General features: G+C 44.0%; 1 protein-coding gene across 10 annotated transcripts in view; it reads left to right on the forward strand.

Moving 5' to 3' along the window:
* LOC141111196 (CMP-N-acetylneuraminate-beta-galactosamide-alpha-2,3-sialyltransferase 4-like) overlaps positions 1–21,539 on the forward strand; it is a 355,704-nt gene that overhangs the window by 297,854 nt on the left and 36,311 nt on the right. For all 10 annotated transcript variants that reach the window (XM_073603272.1, XM_073603271.1, XM_073603278.1 and 7 more), the window contains one exon: positions 10–76. In XM_073603272.1, the coding sequence (XP_073459373.1) occupies positions 10–76 (67 nt within the window). The remainder of the gene's footprint in view (positions 1–9; positions 77–21,539) is intronic.

Here is a 21,539-nt window from a genome sequence, read left to right on the forward strand (position 1 = left end):
TTCTTGCAGATTGCCAACAATGAACTCTGCAAGAACTGTATTGGTTTTGCGACAACCAAGATGAACAGTAAAAATGGTAAGTGAGTCAATGAGGGATAAGATCTCCAGACATTAATCTGTGTATCTCACACTCAGTATCTGTGTTATAATTCCTCTGCCGTATGCTGGATAACAGAGTCACTGCTGTGGTCCCTGATGCAGAATGTAAGGTGAAACCCCATGCATATTAGCATATACTAAATGTCCAATGACTTTTTGTGTCAGGTGCTGTGAAGTCCATACAAAAAGAAACAAATGCTCCTGTGCTCAAAAGATTGCCATAGGGTAAAATGGAGACAAGAATCTTCACAAATCACGCCACCGCATCAGCTGTGCTGCCACTCTCAACAGGTCGGGGGAAAACCCAGAAGAAAGAAAGCAAGGACAGAGGGCGCACCAGCCTTGCGCATTACCTTTGCAACACTGAAATGTATTAAAAGTAGAATTGCATACTCACAAATGAGTGATAAAATAAAATCAGGTCATTGATAAAAAGGCCATCATTTGCATCATCCAGCAAGATCTGCTGGCCAGTAAACTTGGGTGGGATGAAAGTCCAAAGAATACTGACGTGTTTCAAGGGGTATCCCCTCTTCAGAGCTCTAAAGAGGAGGGGATACCCCTCAAAACAAGTCAGATTCTTTGGACTTTCATCCCACCCAAGTTTACTGGCCAGCAGATCTTGCTGGATGATGCAAATTATGTACTTTTTTTTTTTTTTATCACTCGTTTGTCAATATGCAGTTCTACTTTTAATACATTTCAGTGTTGCAAAGGTGTGTCCTGCTGTGTTTTTTTTTTTTTACTAAGACTTGTACACTCTCCACCAAGCTGGGACAGTGACTGCAGAAAGCACTGTTATCAGGACACTTTCATCTGGAAAATAAATAGCATATAAACTGTTATCCTGCCAAAAGAAGAGTCAGGGGTTCAATGGCAGTGTTACTTCTGATATTACTGCACTGTTAGTCATCTTCAGAATTAAACATTCATACGTGTCCAAAAAGCTTTTGTGGCAAATTGTCCAATAAATGTGATCTGCATGTCTCTGCATCCTAGTTTAGAAACAGAATGGACTCCGTTATAAGGGATCTTGATGATTTATGCCTTCTAGGCTAACGCTAGACATAAGATAGCAGCATGCAGAAACAAGCGATTTAGAGTTGAATGCTTGATAAATATCATTTGTACCAAAGTTATTTTTCAGACTGACGTCACAAGAAAAATCTGCAGGAATTTTTTGGCCATATTCAGTTTTTTGGGGTTTTTTTGTGAACAAACATACTTCTCGGCAGAAGAACTCATTCCTGTTTGTGGAATGAACCTCTGCTAGAAAGATACTTTGCAGTAGTTTCTTGTTACTGAGCAATCTACTATAATCAATATGCAGTTTGTCAACAAAAAATTCATTCACCTACAGTGCCTTGAAAAAGTATTCATACCCCTTGAAATTTTCCACATGTTGTCATGTTACAACCAAAAACGTAAATGTATTTTATTGGGATTTTATGTGATAGACCAACACAAAGTGTCACATAATTGTGAAGTGGAAGGAAAATGATAAATGGTTTTCAGAATCTTTTACAAATAAATATGTGAAAAGTGTGGTGTGCATTTATATTCACCCCCCCTGAGTCAATACTTTGTAGAACCACCTTTCACTGCAATTACAGCTACTAGTCTTTTTGGGGATGTCTCTACCAGCTTTGCACATCTAGAGAGTGAACATTTTGCTCATTCTTCCTTGCAAAAAATAGCTCAAGCTCTGTCAGATTGGATGGAGAGCATCTGTGAACAGCGATTTTCAAGTCTTGCCACAGATTCTCAATTGGATTTAGGTCTGGACTTTGACTGGGCCATTCTAACACATGAATAGGCTTTGATCTAAACCATTCCATTGTAGCTCTGGCTGTATGTTTAGGGTCCTTGTCCTGCTGGAAGGTGAACCTCCGCCCCAGTCTCAAGTCTTTTGCAGAATATAACAAGTTTCCCTCTAAGATTGCCCTGTATTTGGCTCCATCCATCTTCCCATCAACTCTGACCAGCTTCCCTGTCCCTGCTGAAGAAAAGCATGACTACAACATGATGCTGCCACCACCATGTTTCACAGTGGGGATGGTGTGTTCAGGGTAATGTGCAGAGTTAGTTTTCCACCACACATAACGTTTTGCTTTTAGGCCAAAAAGTTAAATTTTGGTCTTATCTGACCAGAGCACCTTCTTTCACATGTTTCTGTGTCCCCCACATGGCCTCTTGCAAACTGCAAATGGGACGTCTAATGGCTTTCTTGCAATAATAGCTTTCTTCTTGCCACTCTTCCATAAAGGCCAGATTTGGGGAGTACACGACTAATAGTTGTCCTGTGGACAAATTCTTCCACCTGAGCTGCGGATCTTTGTAGCTCCTCCAGAGTTACCATGGACCTCTTGGCTGCTTCTCTGAATAATGCTCTCCTTACTTGGCCTGTCAGTTTAGGTGGACAGCCATGTCTTGGTAGGTTTGCAAGTGTGCCATACTCTTTCCAGTTTTGGATGATGGATTGAACAGTGCTCTGTGAGATGTTTAAAGCTTGGGATATTTTTTAAACCTAACCCTGGTTTAAACTTCTCCACAACTTTATCCCTGACCTGTCTTGTGTGTTCCTTGGTCTTCATGATGCTGTTTGTTCACTAAGGTTCGCTAACAAACCTCTGAGGGTTTCACAGAATAGCTGTATTTATACTGAGATTAAATTACACACAGGTGGACTCTATTTACTAATTAGGTGACTTCTAAGCAATTGGTTACACTAGATTTTAGTTTAGGGTATCAGAGTAAAGGGGGCTGAATACAAATGCACGCCACAATTTTCAGATATTTATTTGTAAAAGATTCTGAAAGCCATTTATCACTTTCTTTCCACTTCACAATTATGTGCCACTTTGTGTTGGTCTATCACATAAAATCCCAATAAAATATATTTACGTTTTTGGTTGTAACATGACAAAATGTGGAACATTTCAGGCGGTATGAATACTTTTTCAAGGCACTGTAGTAGCAAGAGCTTAAAGCTGGCTGTTACATGGCTCAGACTCTGGTTAATATCTTCTAAATTGATAGAATTTCAAGCCTTGGGTTGCCCTATAGCCACCACCCAATCAAAGGTGTCGGGTGGAAAATTGTCAGGCGTACAGTGTCCATTCAGATGCAGTCACTGTTTGAGTATTAAAGCAGCCACAGGTTGTGGCTGCTTGAATACAATACAATAGTTGCCACTACAGATTCCTCCATCCACACTCTTTAGCCTGGATGGAGAACCCAATACATGTATGGCTAGCCTAAGTCTAGGAAGATCTGGGCAGTTTCAGCTGGCCATACATAGAGATTCACTAGAGACCGGCCAAATTTTAGATCCTTGTATGGGCACTGTGGTTGTACAGAAGTCAATCTACCGATCGACTTCTGTTCAACCATTCTATTGGAATTTCCCTGCTTAATCAGAGCTGCAGGCTTGGATTTTCCCCGCTCGATCAATGCTGGTTGAATGAAAAAACCTGACTCCTCTAAGGGCTGCCTAAACCTCTTTGCTACTGAGAGTGCTTTTTTTTGGGGAGGGGGGGTTGAGATAAAGTAGAGAAGGGTTAAACTCTATCGGTTTATTTTATGCTGTCTGTGTATCATTGCGGTAATTTCCCTTCACTTTCTGTCCCAGAGATGCAACAAGAAGTTAGAGGAAATCTCCAGTAGAGAGTTAAATTCCCCTCTTATACAGTTTTTCCTGGGATCAGTGTCCTCATTGGAAGATAGCTCTTCACCTCTTGTTCTGAAGGACAAAACTCTAGGGGTTGCCTTTTTTAAAATGCATTGCTGAATAACTTCAATAGGGTAGAGGGAGCTGTGGGTTACTCCATGAACGCTGAGCAATAAATTGAGGACACTCTTGACTATGTTACTACTTCTCAGGACAGTTCCTCTAGCAAAGGCCCAAAAAGAAGTGGGGAGCAGCAACAAGACTTCAGAAATGTCCCAGGCCAGGCAAGCCGTAGTATTGACATGCCAGTGATAGCAACAACAGTCACTAGGCTCCTTCACTCAGGTCTGTTCTCTTAATGTCCCTGGATAATTGGATGCATCCCTCCAATAGCAGATGGACAATCCCTCAGTGAATCTTCCAGACTGGATCATCATAAAATTCCTTGCTTAGCTTTAGAGATTTTAACGTGGACATTTAGATCGGGTCAGTTTAGTTTTGCTGTCGGCTAGCTGGTAAGTGAGCTGGGAATTTGTTTTTGATGTGCATTGCCACTCCATGTGCTCCTTGCTGCAAAGGCTAGTTATAGGTTAGGATGGTTGCCATTTGTTTGTACAGTTGGTGAATTGGCGTGAGGAGTCACTGGATAACTTCAGCTGCCATTGTGTCCTTGCTGGGTGTCGTGTGTGTCCCTGTTCCTTCAAGGATGGGTGGGCCCCTTAATCTGTCCATTGCTATGTGCTCCAATTTGGGAGACTCAAAATTTGAGTTTGGACTGCAGTACACAGTTCAGTTCCCTTTTTTACCTGGATCATCATCACAAGAGTCACTTTATGGGACATTATTATATTGATATATTTTTCAACATATACCTTTTTCTTTGTGGACTTGTTGAAAATTGAGAGAAAAAAGTTTTTTGACACTTGGTGATACTTTGATACTAATGAATTTTTTCACTGTGAACTTGCTTGACACAATTAGTTTTTGATGTATTTGTATTGCTATATTTTCTTTTTTTCTTGCAACTTGGGAGTCATTGTTCACAGCATCAACCTTACATTTGTAAGGTTATTATCACATAGCGCTGCATTTTCTTTATTTATATTTTATTCACAGATTATGGGATTGTGATTAACGCTAAACTGCTGTGAATTGGCTCCCTATTCACATTTATAATTCTTTTATCACTACACCTGATGGTAGTTGTAACCTTGGGCTGTCTAATGGTAGCTCACAAGATCTCTATTTATTTATAAAAATAAAATACATATAGTAAATGTAAACCCACTACAGAAAATAAAACTGGCATAAAAAAACAAATCATATTTGTGACATCACCTTTTGTGCGATGGCCTGCCTCCTTGTTTTGAATGATACTGTAATGTTCAATATAGAAAAGTAGGATGATCTATTCATCATTCATGTAAAAGGTTGTGTCAGGCTGGCCATACACAGATTCCTTCATCCACACAAACGAGGTGAGATGGCACCCTCTGAACAACCAATCTAATTGTATGCAAATTAGTGTCAGTGTGTAAAAGTTATTGTATCTGCTATAGGCAATGACAAACATCATAGCAAGCAACAAGGATCTGTGTGTATGTATGGTTGGTTGCCTAGCAAGCCAGTCAGCTGAAAAACTGCAGAAAGGGGGCTTTTACCCTGTGAATCATGTGTGGGGCAGTGGGAAAGGTGATTGTGAAAGCATTCCAGCTCACAGCACAGCTTGGAGAATCTTAGAAGCATTTAGGAATCACCTAGCTGATACACCACCCTTAGGCTCGGTTCACACTGGGGCGACTTGGGATCCGACTTGTATGCCCTCAAGTCGCCCCAAGTCGCCCCAGAAAGAGATTCACATTTAAGTGAATGGGAGCGTCTTAATAGACACTACTGAGGTCGCTCCTATTTCAGAGCGTACTCCCTGTACTACTTTGATCCGACTTTGATCCGACTTCAGCCTATTGACTATCATTGAAGTCGGATCGCCGTCTCGCATGATCCGACTTCGGCATGCGACTTGTGCTCAGATGATCTTGAGGGGGAACTCCGCGCCAAATTTTAAATAAAAATCCGGCATGGGTTCCCCCTCCAGGGGCATACCAGGCCCTTGGGTCTGGTATGGACCTTGAGGGAAACCCCCTACGCCGAAAAAACTGCGTGGGGGGTCCCCCCCAATCCATACCAGACCCTTATCCGAGCACGCAGCCCGGCCGGACAGGAATGGGGGTGGGGACGAGCGAGCGCCCCCCCCCCCCCCCCTCCTGAACCGTACCAGGCCGCATGCCCTCAACATGGGGGGGGTTGGTGCCTTGGGGGAGGGGGGCGCGCTGCGGCCCCCCCACCCCAAAGCACCTTGTCCCCATGTTGATGAGGACAAGGGCCTCTTCCCGACAACCCTGGCCGTTGGTTGTCGGGGTCTGCGGGCGGAGGGCTTATAGGAATCCGGGAGCCCCCTTTAATAAGGGGGCCCCCAGATCCTGGCCCCCCACCCTATGTGAATGAGTATGGGGCACATCGTACCCCTACCCATTCACCTAGGGAAAAAGTGTCAATTTAAAAAAAAAACACTACATAGATTTTTAAAGTATTTTATTAGACAGCTCCGGGGGTCTTCTTCCGTCTTCGGGGGTCTTCTCCGCGCTCTCCGGGTCTTCTGCCGGGCTGCTCCGCTATTTTCTGCTCTTTTGCCGCTCTTTTGCTATAGCGGAGGAGCCCGGTCTGCTGCCTTCTTCTCTTCGGGGGTCTCTCCGGTTCTTCTCCGCGCTCTCCGGGTCTTCTGCCGGGCTCCTCCGCTCTCTTCTGCCGCTCTTTTGCTAAAGCGGAGGAGCCCGGTCTTCCGTCTTCTGCCCTCTTTTCTCCTGATGTTGACACGACGCTCTCTGGGGCTGGAATGCACTCTGAGCGCTCCGCTCTGACTTATATAGGTGGTGACCACGCCCCCTTATGCCGTCACAGTCCCTGGGCATGCTGGGACTGTGACGTTTTAGGGGCGTGGTCATCGCCCAATGACCACGCCCCCTTATGCAGTCATAGTCCCAGCATGCCCAGGGACTGTGACGGCATAAGGGGGCGGGGTCACCGCCTATATAAGTCAGAGCAGAGCGCACAGAGAGCATTCTAGCCGGAGAGAGCGTCGTGTCAACATCAGAAGAAAAGAGGGCAGAAGACGGAAGACCGGGCTCCTCCGCTTTAGCAAAAGAGCGGCAGAAGAGAGCGGAGGAGCCCGGCAGAAGACCCGGAGAGCGCGGAGAAGAACCGGAGAGACCCCCGAAGTCGGAAGAAGACCCCGGAGCTGTCTAATAAAATACTTTAAAAATCTATGTAGTGTTTTTTTTTTAAATTGACACTTTTCCCTAGGTGAATGGGTAGGGGTACGATTAAAGGGGGCTCCCGGATTCCGATAAGCCCCCACCCGCAGACCCCGACAACCAACGGCCAGGGTTGTCGGGAAGAGGCCCTTGTCCTCATCAACATGGGGACAAGGTGCTTTGGGGTGGGGGGGCCGCAGCGCGCCCCCCTCCCCCGAGGCACCAACCCCCCCATGTTGAGGGCATGCGGCCTGGTACGGTTCAGGAGGGGGGGGGCGCTCGCTCGTCCCCACCCCCATTCCTGTCCGGCCGGGCTGCGTGCTCGGATAAGGGTCTGGTATGGATTGGGGGGACCCCCCACGCCGTCCTTTCGGCGTGTGGGGGTTCCCCTCAAGATCCATACCGGACCCAAGGGCCTGGTATGCCCCTGGGGGGGGAACCCATGCCGGATTTTTATTTAAAATTTGGAGCGGAGTTCCCCCTAAAGATTCATACCAAACACAGTGGCGGGGATCCAAGTCGGATCCCCGTTCATTGAAAGTCGGATCCACAAGTCGTGTTGAAGTCGGGTTGAAGTCGCGTTGCAAAGTCGCGTTGAAGTCGTGTTGCCCCTGTGTGAATCGAGCCTTATAGTGGTTGTTACCCTAAAAAAAATACCTTTTGGTGCTGTATCTTCATGATCGGTCACGTGACTCTCGGCCGCTCTGTTATTCCAGTCCAGGGCTACAGCAGGAGGGGCCAAGCAACCAGCTCGGCTGTCAGAATACAATATCTCAGTGGGAAGGATTCCTCTATCCACATTAAGTGTGTGGATGGGGGAATCGGGTCTTTTTTTTTTTTTTTTCATTCAACCTGCTGGTTAAACACAAAAAAAATAATGTATGGGCTGCTTTAGGCCCCATTCACACTAGCGCGTTTTTTGATGCATTTTGCATTTTGCAGAAATGCACGGGAATTTTTTAACATGGGTTCCTATGGAACATGTTCACATCAATGCTTTTTTGTATCTCCGCGTTTTTGGAAAGGGTCGGGGACTTTTTCTCATGCAAAATGCAGCGTTTTGCATGTAATGGTTTTCAATGGACAAGCATCAAAAACGCAAGTGCACCTTTTTTGCAGCGTTTTTGATGCGTTTTTGGTGCGTTTTTGCCGTTTTTTTTTTTTTTTTTTATTTTGTAATTTTTTTGTAATTTTTTTGTAAGACTGTAAATAAAAATGAAAAAAAAAAAAAAAAAAAAAAAAGCAAAACGCAAATCGCGGCAAAAACGCGGCAAAAACGCCGCTAAAACGCGGCAAAAACGCGGCAAGCATGAAAAAAAACCCTCCAAAAACGCTCAAAAGCAACATGCATAGGTGTGAATCGAGCCTTAGGGCATACCAGATTGTATGCATTATGTTCACCTGTCTGTGTGTGTCCAGCTAGATTTGGGTAAGTATCCCTCTAGTGGTGGCTGTCGGTATAGCAGGCTGCAATAACTATTTCTCAGTCTTTATCTGCCTTTACTTGCAGGATTCTAATGTCATGTTTGTATGTATGTAAATCACTGCTGATGGAAGACTATTTTACTCTTTTTTGTATTGATGTGTCATGACTTGCCATGTCAGCAAAAAGGAACACTATGCACAGTTATGCAGAAGAAGGATTCCAGTGACTGTACAAGCCTGTAAGAGAAAAATTCTCGCATTTCCTTGTACACAGCAACGTTATAATAAAAACAACTGTAAGGGCTCGTTCACATAATATGTGCATGAAAACTGATGGGAAAACCGCTCACATTTCACTTGCAGAAACATCAGTTTTCATGCATGTCAGTTATGTGCCCTATTCACACCAATGTTAATATCATGTCAGTTTTTTTTCCCATGCAGGAAACTGTATGCACGTTGCAGATTCCTGAGCAGAAAAAATCTGCACAACGTGGTGTGAACAGGGCACACAGAGAACAATTGTTTTTTTTTTTTTTGTGTCCTTGCAGAACGCGTGCAGAAAAACTGATGTCTCTGCACCATGGTGTGAACGCAAGTGCTGGTTCACACAGGGGCGGCTTCACAGTCGCCCGACTCTATGCTGCCCCGTACAGCGCGACTTCAGCGCGGCTTGCAAAATGACTTCTGTATAGAAGTCAATGCAAGCCACTCCGAAGTCACCTCAAAGTAGTACAGGGACATTTTTCTAAGTCAGAGCGACTTGAGTCACTCCTATTAGAATGGTTCCATTGCAATGCATTGAGTGCGACTTGTCAGGCGACTAAGTCACCTGACAGGTCACCCCTGTGTGAACTGGCACTGTTATTTAAAAAAAAAAAAAAAAAAAAAGGTTCTTGAGTTTCATTCAAGCATTGTGTCTCAGTGGCACAAGATCTGCCTTGGAGGAGCAATCTGGGAGAATGATGTCATCAGATTGCTGCTGACAGAAATCATTTTCCCCAGTCACCACTCTGCCTAATGCAGTGTGCTGTCAGTGGTGTTGCTGAGCTGTATGTTTAATTTAAAACTGATTGGTCACAGGGTGAAAGGCAGCCGAAGGAGTGAAATGTTGTCTAGTGGATTTTTACAGTAGTAAATCATATGAGAGGCAGTCCGTGCAGAATTTTTGAAACTTGGCTGGAGTCTAAACATACCGGACCGGCATCGGGATTTACATGTGTCATCTGTGGATCAGCAGCTTTATCCCAAAAGTACCCTAATGATGTCTGAACGAATATGGCTCCATCTTTCTGAAGAAATTCGTGAAGCGATTGACCTTGACTTACTAAATGCCTGAAGCATATTCACACCTTTATCTTAGTGAAAGAGGTGAAACAGTAAAAATTTACTTTGCCAATTGTGTGCAGGGATTTTTTTTTTAAATTAGATTTTTTCTTGCACAAGTTTGGATGGGTGAAGTCTGCACAACGTTATTAAACTAAAAGTCTTGTGAATATATTCCCTTTGCAAAGAAAAAGATTTACAATGCTTAGGGAGAATTTACTTAGCTTGAATGAGGTGGTGGTGTGCTGACCTCCATTGTTGAATTATGTGCAAGTAAAATTCCTGTTTTACTTGTCCCTTTGCAAAGTCAATTTTCACTCTGCTGCCCCGCATTCACAAAGGTAGGAGAAGGTTGACTTTGAAGGTGAACATGCTTTACTCCTTCAGTAAATAAGGGTCAGTGTCTTCATGTTTTCTTCAGAAAGATGGAACCATATTTGTTCAGGTATTATCAGGGGGTTAGCACCTCATTTTGGGACCCAAATATTACACTCCACCAGCAAAAGATTACCATGCTCTGAGAAGTGATAAATACCAGTGTTACCCTTTACTTGGCATGCATGAACTATACAAATCTCTTTACTATAGGTCCACTTAATGCCATCTTACCGTATAAAAGTACACAGAAAATCTGCTAGCAAGCATGTAAGATTAGAGTCATACAACACAGTATTGCTAGAACTCAATTTATCACATAACCTACATCACAAAACCATTCTTATTTTCTGCCTTTTCATTTGAAGTTTTCATAACACATTAGTTAAGGTGACACATGATCACAGTGGTGACGAACCCTGAGCAGTTCTACTGAAAGTAGTCAGAAAATATAAACACATTAGCCTGCCAGATATTACACCGCATCAATTTCTTTTAGTGAAAAGTATTACAATAGAAAAATGTTATGTTTTACTTTGGATAAGAAATGCAAGCATTAGGGCTCATGCACACTGCATTGCAAAAAAAAACTGCTTTTACAGGCATTTGAGCTTTTATTTCAGCTTGAAGAATCTTGTGTTTTTTTTTGTGCTCTTTTAGTTACATAGTAGGTGAGGTTGAAAAAAGACATCAAGTCCAACCTATGTGTGTGATTATATGTCAGTATTACATTGTATATCCCTGTATGTTGCGGTGTGCTTATCTAATAGTTTCTTGAAACTATTGATGCTCCCCGCTGAGGCCAGCGCCTGTGGAAGGGAATTCAACATCCTTGCCGCTCTTATGGCCCGTACACACGGTCGGATTTTCCGATGGAAAATGTATGATAGGACCTTGTTGTCGGAAATTCCGATCGTGTGTAGGCTCCATCACACATTTTCCATCGAATTTTCCGACACACAAAGTTTGAGAGCAGGATATAAAATTTTCCGACAACAAAATCCGTTGTCGGAAATTCCGATCGTGTGTACACAAATCCGACGGACAAAGTGCCACGCATGCTCAGAATAAATAAAGAGATGAAAGCTATTGGCCACTGCCACGTTTATATTCCCGACGTACGTGTTTTACGTCACCGCATTCAGAACGATCGGATTTTCCGACAACTTTGTGTGACTGTGTGTATGCAAGACAAGTTTGAGCCAACATCCGTCGGAAAAAAACCTAGGATTTTATTGTCGGAATGTCCGAACAAAGTCCGACCGTGTGTACGGGGCATTACAGTAAAGAACCCTCTACGTAGTTTAAGGTTAAACCTATTTTCTTCTAATTTCAATGAGTGGCCACATGTCTTGTTAAACTCCCTTCTGCAAAAAAGTTTTATCCCTATTGTGGGGTCACCAGTACGGTATTTATAAATTGAAATCATATCCCCTCTCAAGCGTCTCTTCTCCAGAGAGAATAAGTTCAATGCTTGCAACCTTTCCTCATAACATATCCTCCGGACCCTTTATTAGCTTAGTTGCCCTGCTTTGTGCTCCATTTCCAGTACATCCTTCCTGAGGACTGGTGCCCAGAACTGGACAGTATACTCTAGGTGTGGCCGAAGTCTTGTAGAGCGGGAGAATTATCATTTTATCTCTGGAGTTGATCCCCTTTTTAATGCATGCCAATATTCTGTTTGCTTTGTTAGCAGCAGCTTGGCATTGCATGCCATTGCTGAGCCTATCATCTACTACGACCCCCAGGTTCTTTTCCATCCTAGATTCCCCCAGAGGTCCCCCCCCCCAGTGTATAGATTGCATTCATATTTTTGCCACCCAAATGCATTATTTTACATTTTTCTCCATTACACCTCATTTGCCATGTAGTTGCCCACCCCATTTATTTGTTCAGATCTTTTTGCAAGGTTTCCACATCCTGCGGAGAAGTTATTGCCCTGCTTAGATTAGTATCATCCGCAAATGCAGAGATTAAACTGTTTACCCCATCCTCCAGGTAATTTATGAACAAAATAAATAGGATTGGTCCCAGCACAGAACCCTGGGGGACCCCACTACCCACCTCTGACCATTCCGAGTACTCTCCATTTATCACCACCCTCTGAACTCGCCCTTGTAGCCAGTTTTCAATCCATGTACTCACCCTATGGTCCATGCCAACGGACCTTATTTTGTACAGTAAACGTTTATGGGGAACTGTGTCAAATGCTTTTGCAAAATCCAGATACACCACGTCTATGGGCCTTCCTTTATCTAGATGGCAACTCACCTCCTCATAGAAGGTTAATAGATTGGTTTGGCAAGAACGATTCTTCATGAATCCATGCTGATGACTGCTAATGATACCGTTCTCATTACTAAAGTCTTGTACATAGTCCCTCATCATCCCCTCCAAGAGCTTGCATACTAATGATGTTAGGCTAACTGGTCTGTAATTCCCAGGGATGTATTTTGGGCCCTTTTTAAATATTGGTGCTACATTGGCTTTTCTACAATCACCTGGTACCATTCCAGTCAGTAGACTGTCAGTAAAAACTAGGAACAATGGTCTGGCAATTACTTGACTGAGTTCCCCACGTACCCTTGGATGCAAGCCATCTGGTCCCGGTGATTTATTAATGTTAAGTTTCCCAAGTATAATTTTAATTCTGTCCTCTGTTAACCATGGAGTTGCTTCCTGTCATGTGTCATAAGAATAAACACTGCAGTTTTGGTTTCTGAAGCTCCCCGATTCTCTCGTGAAAACTGAGAAGAATAAATTCAATACCTTTGCCATCTCCCCATCCTTTGTAACCAGATGTCCTTCATTCTTTACGGGGCCGATATGGTCTGTCCTCCCTTTTTTACTGTTTACATACTTAAATAATTTCTTGGGATTTTTTTTGCTCTCCTCCGCTGTGTGTCTTTCGTGTTCTATCTTAGCCACCCTAATTGCACCCTTACATTTCTTGTTGCATTCTTTATAATGTCTGAATGCTGATGATGATCCCTCAACCTTGTATTTTTTGAAGGCCTTCTCCTTTGCTTTTATATGCATTTTTACATTGGAGTTAAGCCATCCAGGACTTTTGTTCGCTCTTTTAAATTTATTACCCAATGGGATGCATTGGCTAATGCTCGTATTTAATATGCTCTTAAAGCAAACCCATCTCTCCTCTGTGTTCTTTGTTCCTAAGATTTTATCCCAATTCATGCCTTCTAACAGTTCGGTTTGTAGTTTAGGGAAGTTGGCTCTTTTGAAATTCAGTGTCTTTTTATTCCCCTTATGTTTCCTATTTGTGTAACTTATACTGAAGCCACATTTTTATTGAGCTTCTTTTGAGCATAAGTGTTTGTTTTTTTCATAAACCCTTCCTTCAGCTCATTTTTCCTATTTGTTTTGTGTGTTTTTGAGCTTCTTTGAGCTTTTTTGCACACCTAGCCGTTTTTTCTGCTCGAAAGCTCCTCTCAAAAATGCGAGTTTGGTGGGGGGGTTTTTGCCTGTAAGAGCAATATGTCTGTAAACTCCTAAAAGAGCCATAGTGGAGGATATACGAAAGCCGTGGGCCATCAGAGGCGCACGGCGAGGCGCAATGCACATTTCCATATTTACAAAATGGTGCACCATTAGCGATCTCCGCACACGGGAGAATGCAATCTGTGCGCCACTATGGACATGGCGCACGGCATCTCCAAATCAATATTGACAGAAGATGGAGGTGCCAATATTATGGGGTGATGTGGGGAAGTTTAGTAACAACTGCCCAAGTAACAAATATGCCCAAAATAGAATGAGAAAGTAACTTTTTCAATGAAAGCCTGCTGTGCCTGCAAGTACATTTAGAACTGCGTGAGATCAATGTAAGCAGTGCACATGTGCAATCGTCTGTTGTGCTCGTTCACATGCGTTTGTTCACTGCACGGCCAAAATCGTAGTAAATGTTAAGCAACATACATGCAATTGCATGGGTTGAACGGGCACACCTCTAAACTTGACACTTTTTTTTTCTTTTACGCTGGTTCACCTTTATGTATTTTTTTAAGGAGATTTGCACACAGGTCATGTTAGCATGATACGTTGCCAACATGTAACATGCACCTTGTTAAAATTATGTAAAAAGACTCTCACTCCTCTAGCTCCTCCTAAAAGGGCATTTAACCTTCCCCCTCTAATGCATATGATTTCCTTGGGCTAGCTTTTGCTTTTAAAGGGGAACTCCATTCTCCAATGCTCTTGTCTCCCCCTCTAACCCTTTGGATCTCCATGGGCTAACTTGCTTTTAAAGGGGAACTCCACACTCCATTCTCCAATGCTCTTGTCACCCCCTCTAATCCCTTGGATTTCCGTGGACTAACTTTTGCTTTTAAAGGGGAACTCCACACTCCACTCTATTCTCCAAAGGCTGTGAGCTGCCTTCACCAATCCAAACCACATCTTTTTTCAGAGCATACAACAGGGCTAGCTAGTAAAGGCGCGAGAAAAGCGATCGCCCAACCCCCTCCTGAACCATACAAGGCCACTTGCACTCAACATAGCTGGCTGCCTTTGGGCCCAATACCAACCACAAAGCATCTTGTACCCACTAGAGCCCCCTGTTTGCAGCCCCCCACAACCCCAGCCTAGGGTTGTGTGGAAGAGGCCCTTGTCCCCCTGAATATGGGAACAGGGTGGTTGACTTTTGGGGTGCCCGAGCCCCTCCTGCCCCCAAGCATCCACCCCCTTTCATGGGCTGGCTTGCTGTGTGTTTGTCTAGGGGTTTGTTGGTGTTTGGCAGGGGCATAATATTTTTTTAGTTTTGGGGTGGTATTTTTCACGTGGGGGTTCTCATTTTAAGCCTTAACAGACCCAAATGGCCTTGTATGTATTGGTGGGGGGGCAGGCTATTTTTTGTTTTGGGTTAAAATCTTGCAGCTGCAATGTAGATTTGTAAGTTTACTCTAAAGCTGTACATCTTTGAAGCAGCATTTTGAATACATGCTACAGATGCACCACTTTACAGGCAGAGTAAGCCCCCCCCCCCCCAGTTACTAGCTTTTAAGCAATTTTGCATTTTTAAAGGCACTTCTCCTTGTTTTGTTTTTGGGGTTGTCCAAATTGGTGACATTGACCTGGGCCCCATACCTGTTTTAGGGGCAATAACTAGAATATAAGCCAGCCAAGTGGGTACTAGCAAAATTAACAAGTCAGTTCCCATACACTGCAATGGTATTTGTTGTATACTTTTTGCCCATGTTAGGCTCATTGTTTGCCTCCCCCCCCCCCCCTGGACCGGGGGGTGTTTGTCCCATCTGTAATTTTGTAGCATGCCGGATGATGTGCTTAATTTTGGACAGGGGGTGGCTTTTTTTTGTGCTAGCTGCATTTGGGTTGTTCTGGGCATGCTCAGGGACTTTGGGTTTTTTTTGTACTTTTTGTGTGTGAACAGCACTTGGATTTTTCTGGGCATGCTCATAGAATGTGTTTTTTGGGTTAGTAATTTTAGGACATCCTTAACAGGTGTACCCATGTTGAAGTTTTGTCTCTACATTGGGTGAACTTGCATTTTGTGTTTCATGGACTGTGCATGTGTTTTCAAGTGCCTCATTAGCACATAAACCTGTATTATATAAAGCTTGCAGATAGCACTCTTTACCTTTCCCTGAAAAGAGGCCAGATTGCTTCATTGTGTGTGTAGCAAGAGAGTATATTTGGGTGTCCTTATAGAGTTTGTAAAACATGTATTTTCTCTTTGTATTTTGCTTGTTATGTATTTGCAAAACAGATGTGTTTTAGAGCAAGTATTTTTTACGTTTGTTATTTTTTTTCACTGAAATATTTTTGATGTTGTCAATCTGTATTGTTTGTAAGTTGTTAGTTTCTCTTTGATTTAATTGTCTGTGCTGCATTCTTTTTCAAAATCTTCAAAGTGTTGTGAATACTAAATGTTTAAATCCTTAATAGACTGTCCGTTTGTGGGCACAGTCATTTTAACTCCTGTTAATTTCCTCTGCAATATGGTCAGACCTCAAAACCATTATCTGTTAGTGTCTCAAATTAACATACAATCGGGACGGAAAGTATTCAGGCCCCCTTAAATTTTCCATTCTTTGTTATATTGCAGTCATTTTCTAAAATCATTTAAGTTCATTTTTTTTCCTCATTAATGTACACACAGCACCCCATATTGACAGAAAAACACAGAATTGTTGACATTTTTGCAGATTTATTAACCCCTTGCCGCCGAGCGTACGCAGATGTGCGTACTCGGTTTTCGGGGGTTATACCGGGATGATGCCCGCAGCTGCAGGCATCATCCCGGTACTGTTTTTTAGAGCCAGCGATCGGCTTTCCAGCGATAACAACTGATGCGGCTAAAAGCGGCTCGGCTGTTATACCGGAGGAGCGGGAGGGGATGCCCACCCCTCCCGCCGCTCTTACCGGGCCCAATCAACAATCCCCTGCCTCCGGAGGCTAGTGACAGTCTGGAACGAAGCCGTAAGGTTTACTATTCATTTCCATAAAAATTGGGTTCCTGTAGCTAGATGCGCGACCGCTGTGTATGTGAGATGCGCAACTGCTGTGTGCGCGGAGGTATGTACACATGGCGCATATCTGGTTCCCGGAAGCGGTGCCCAGCACACAGGAATGACATCACGACCCTCCTAGAAGTTGCTTGTACTGCTGCTAATTTCTTCCCACCACCATGCCCCACTCACTGTTCTCTGAGGAAATTAAGAAAAATTAAAATTTATTTTTATATGGGGTGGTGTTTGTGTGGGTCATGTGTGTATGTCTAAATGATTTGGCCTCAAAACACACACCTACTTCCTGTGTACAGATTCACTTCCAGGGCAATGTATATTGCTTCCTGCTTCAGTGTGTGTGTGTGTGTGTATGTATAGATGGTCATGCAGTATGCAATCTGATTGGCCAATCTCTGTACAACTCGATATTTAAGCAAAATAGGTAATAGGAAGAGGCACTTGAACAATTAATTCAAATTATAGGAAATCAAACAGGCTCTTGCACTAAATCTAATTTATTTAAGATCTAACTGATTGCAGTGTATGGTCACCTTTTAAAGATCAAGATCTGAAAATATAAATTTATTGGGTTTAGAAACTCTTCTCTGTTCTTTGTAATGTATTGAAAGATTTGGGTAGAAAAAGAAAAAAAAAAACATTTCAAAGATATATTAGAAGTAATAGGAATGAGATTAGCATCAAAGGGGTTAATTAACTGAGAACACCTACTAATTGCCTAACAAGACACATCCAATGAGATTAAATTAACCAATTGTATTGGGTGTGTGCCATTATCAATGAGAAAAACGCAGTTACCCTAGCGGCAGTTGCAGTTTACATATGCGGGTACTTGTTATCGCTATTTGTGATTCAATGTGCGGCGGTTCGCGCGTTCAATTAATTACTTTTCCGGCGTACCAATTCGTGTATGAACTGGTGCAGTGCCGCCTTCTTAGTAAATCACCCCCATAGTGTGCATGGACACATTGGCAAACATGGAGGGGAGTTTCCAGGCAGAAGAAATTAGAGCTCAAAAGTCTGTAGGAGGCGCTTCTTTGAGATGCAGTGTGCATGAGCCCTTAGATGCCGTCACTTAGAAGTCTTTTCAGTTTCATTCTGCTGTTGATAAATATTTCACAGTGGAGAGTCGGAGGTTTCAGCTGCTTTTATCTACTCCTCAAAGACATTTGCTGACCACAGCCTAAACTATATGGAAGATGCAGAGGGACGGAGCTCTGTGCTGCAAAGAATTATACTACGTGGCTGCACCCAGAATTCATTCATTATTGCGATATCACATTAGGGGCTTGTCCACACCAGAATGTATGTGTTATTGCATGTTCTTACATTCTCTGCCGCTGCTTGAAAATGCAGCCAAGTGTATGAGACCGCCTGTGGTGTGACGGAGCTGCGGCCTGACCACTGCTGTCTGATTAGTGAACTGCTGTATGTTCATGGGCTTTCATGCAGGGGAACCTCATAGTGGTTGTATTACATTGTTCGCCATAATGTTTTATAATTCTCATGTGGAATAATATCAAGTAGCCCATTTCAGCAGAACTGTAAGAAAAGCAATATTTTTCTGTTGTGCAATGCAGATCTCTATGGCTCCGCTGTGTCATGAAATTGCTTTGTACGAAGTTCACAATCGGGTTACTAATTAGGCGAAAACATCTCAGCAGTGTTTGGATCAGGCTGCGGTTTAGCGGTACGTCGTCTCTGGTGGATGTTCTTGCTACATTGTAAACAAAACATTATGACTTGGTGTGTACTTTGGTAATGACAGGAATATGGCTGGGTGTATAATTGCTTATGCCAAGCTTTGTCTGTAATTGTCTTGTAGTGTGCAGCAACCGTGCCAACTAACAGAGGAATAACAAACAAATACCACTCTCTCTAAAGACTTCTTTATCTTCAGAGGGCACACATTCACTTTCTGATGTGTCTCAGATGGAAGTGTGTTGATAAAACAGCAGTAGGTAAATTAAAGGACCAATCCACCAAAAAAAAAATACTTCATTTTTTAATAAATGCTAAAGCATTACAGTGTTACTAAACTCAAAACAGTAAAACCGTTCTGTATATGCAGTAAAGCATGCTTGTTATACTCATTGTGGAACCTAAGGGGGTTCATCCTCTGCATTGTGTAAACGGGCTGTGTGATCCTATCTTCACCTTCTTCCAGTGTCTTCAACTCCTCTCCAAATATTATAAATGGAAGGAGTCAGGCTGCACATGCTCAGTTTAGTGTGTATTGTTAGAGATTTTTTTTTTTGTTCTTGGGAGAGTGCATGTGATCAGCACAGGGCCAATCAGCACTGTCCAGACAAAGAGTCAGGGGTCCTGAACTTTAATAGCACAGTGAGAGCAGAATGAAAACTCCTCCTACAAGCTTTACCACACAGGGATAGAAGTCACAAGACTGCTGATGAGACAGGGGATTTAGCAGTTTATATTTACTAAAATTATTGCATTTTCATGTTCTGTGTACTGTGGGAGATCAGATATAGTGAATGCAGTGTCCTGGGTTTAGTAACACTTTAATTAACACTTTAAATTGTGTATATAAAGCCAACATTTTTTTATTGATTTTTGAATATAAAGGTAGCCCGTCCTATCTATCTATCTATCTATCTATCTATCTATCTATCTATCTATCTATCTATCTATCTATCTATCTATCTATCTAGATGTATAGATATAATATGATAGAGAGAGAGATTTCCCTTCACTCCTTGTCAAATTGACATATCAGAAATTGAGGGAAAAACACTCCCAAGGGGAAGGAAGTCCCCTATTATGCTGTCCATACACTGGTCATTATTCGCTCGCTGAGTTTTGACCAGGGTGTGGGCTCTCCTGGCTGTTTCATTGTGTAATATTGCCAGTGACTTTTTAATAAAAGAATAAAACGGAGTAACACTCTAGAGCTGGGCGATTTTCTCCAAAAAAAAAAGTCTGCGATTTTTTTAAAAAATAAACTCGATTCACGATTCGAATTGATTTTTTTTTTTTTTTTTTTTGGACACCGCGCCGGTCCTGAGGAGCGGCAGGAGTTTTTAGGCGAGGCCGCGGCTTTTGCCTAGTCCGCAGCGTCCGGCCTCGCGGACTAGGCCGAAACCGCAGCCTCACCTAAAAACTCCTGCCCGGAGCTCCTCAGGACTGGTGCGGTGTCAGCGCCGGTCCTGGAGAGCTGCAGGCAGGAGTTTTTAGGCGAGGCCATGGCTTCGGCCTAGTCCGCAGCATCCGGCCTCGCCGAAGCCGCGGTCTCGCCTAAGAACTCCTGCCCGCAGCACCAGGTCCTGGTGAAAAAAAAAAAACGATTTTCTGAAATTTTGAAATGATTTGACCTCTCAATTCGATTCAAGATTCAAATCGTTTTTTTTTTCCCCAGCCCTATAACACTCAATTTGCAGACACACAAGTGTCTATTCACAGCATGCAAACAGGGCTGGATTAGCCACAAGGCCACCGAGGCCAGGCCTCGGGGCGGGAGTGATGTAGGGGCGGCGCCGCTCCTGCAGCGACTTCGCGGCCGCCCCCCCTTTCGTGCTGCCCATTAACGTCTATTATGGGCACCAGTGCCCATAGAAAAGATGGCCGCGAGCCGACCACGCAACTGCGCATGCGCCGTTCCGAAGCCGGCCGGGCTCGGGAAAGCTCGTAAGCGCTCGGCCGGGTGGCGCATGCGCAGTAGCGTGATTGCGCCGCCCGGCGCCATTTTTAAAAAAATTGAGAGTACAGTAGCAAGTAGTGTCAGCGGTGCGGCGGCGTGGGAGAAAGATGACATCTCTCATTGCCCGCACCGCTGTTCCGCCCTCCTCCTTCTGATGGCAGGCAGCATGACAACATTGGCAAGGGACATCCTCATCTGGTGGCAAGTGACATCCCCATTTGGTGGCAAGTGACATCCCCATCTGGTGGCAGGCATGGTGGCAAGTGACATCCCCATCTGGTGGCAGGCAGCGTGGCAAGTGACATCCCCATCTGGTGGCAGGCAGCGTGGCAAGTGACATCCCCCATCTGGTGGCAGGCATAGTGGCAAGTGACATCCCCATCTGGTGGCAGGCATGGTGGCAAGTGACATCCCCATCTGGTGGCAGGCAGCGTGGCAAGTGACATCCCCATCTGGTGGCAGGCAGCGTGGCAAGTGACATCCCCATCTGGTGGCAGGCAGCGTAGCAAGTGACATCCCCATCTGGTGGCAGGCAGCGTGGCAAGTGACATCCCCCATCTGGTGGCAGGCATAGTGGCAAGTGACATCCCCATCTGGTGGCAGGCATGGTGGCAAGTGACATCCCCATCTGGTGGCAGGCAGCGTGGCAAGTGACATCCCCATCTGGTGGCAGGCAGCGTGGCAAGTGACATCCCCATCTGGTGGCAGGCAGCGTGGCAAGTGACATCCCCATCTGGTGGCAGGCATAGTGGCAAGTGACAAGAGATGGTGGCAAGTGACACGCTCAGGGCTCCCAATGATTCTGCATTATGGTGAGTTGAACTATTTCAGTTTATATTACAATGTAATGATAGAAATAATGCGTTTCAATCATCCTGACACCATAACAACCATGGTGCCGGGGATGATTGAAGCACTAACACCAGCCATTGCCTTGAAAAATTGCCTGCGAAAAATCCTTACCCCTCGCGCGCTTACCCTGAAGTATTTTTAGTCTGTACAATTAAAGCCAGTTATTTTCAGTGTTCTCGTGTATGGAGATATGTTTTTAATTGATCTATTGTAGAAGTCATCGATAAAGGACGTGGTGTGTGTGTGTGTGTGTGTGGGGGGGGGCGAGGCGGCGTTGAAGGACCCGGCCTTGGGGCGGCAAAGGGAGTAAATCCGGGCCT

This window comes from Aquarana catesbeiana, linkage group LG10 (assembly GCF_042186555.1).
Source record: "Aquarana catesbeiana isolate 2022-GZ linkage group LG10, ASM4218655v1, whole genome shotgun sequence".
Lineage (NCBI taxonomy): Eukaryota > Metazoa > Chordata > Amphibia > Anura > Ranidae > Aquarana > Aquarana catesbeiana.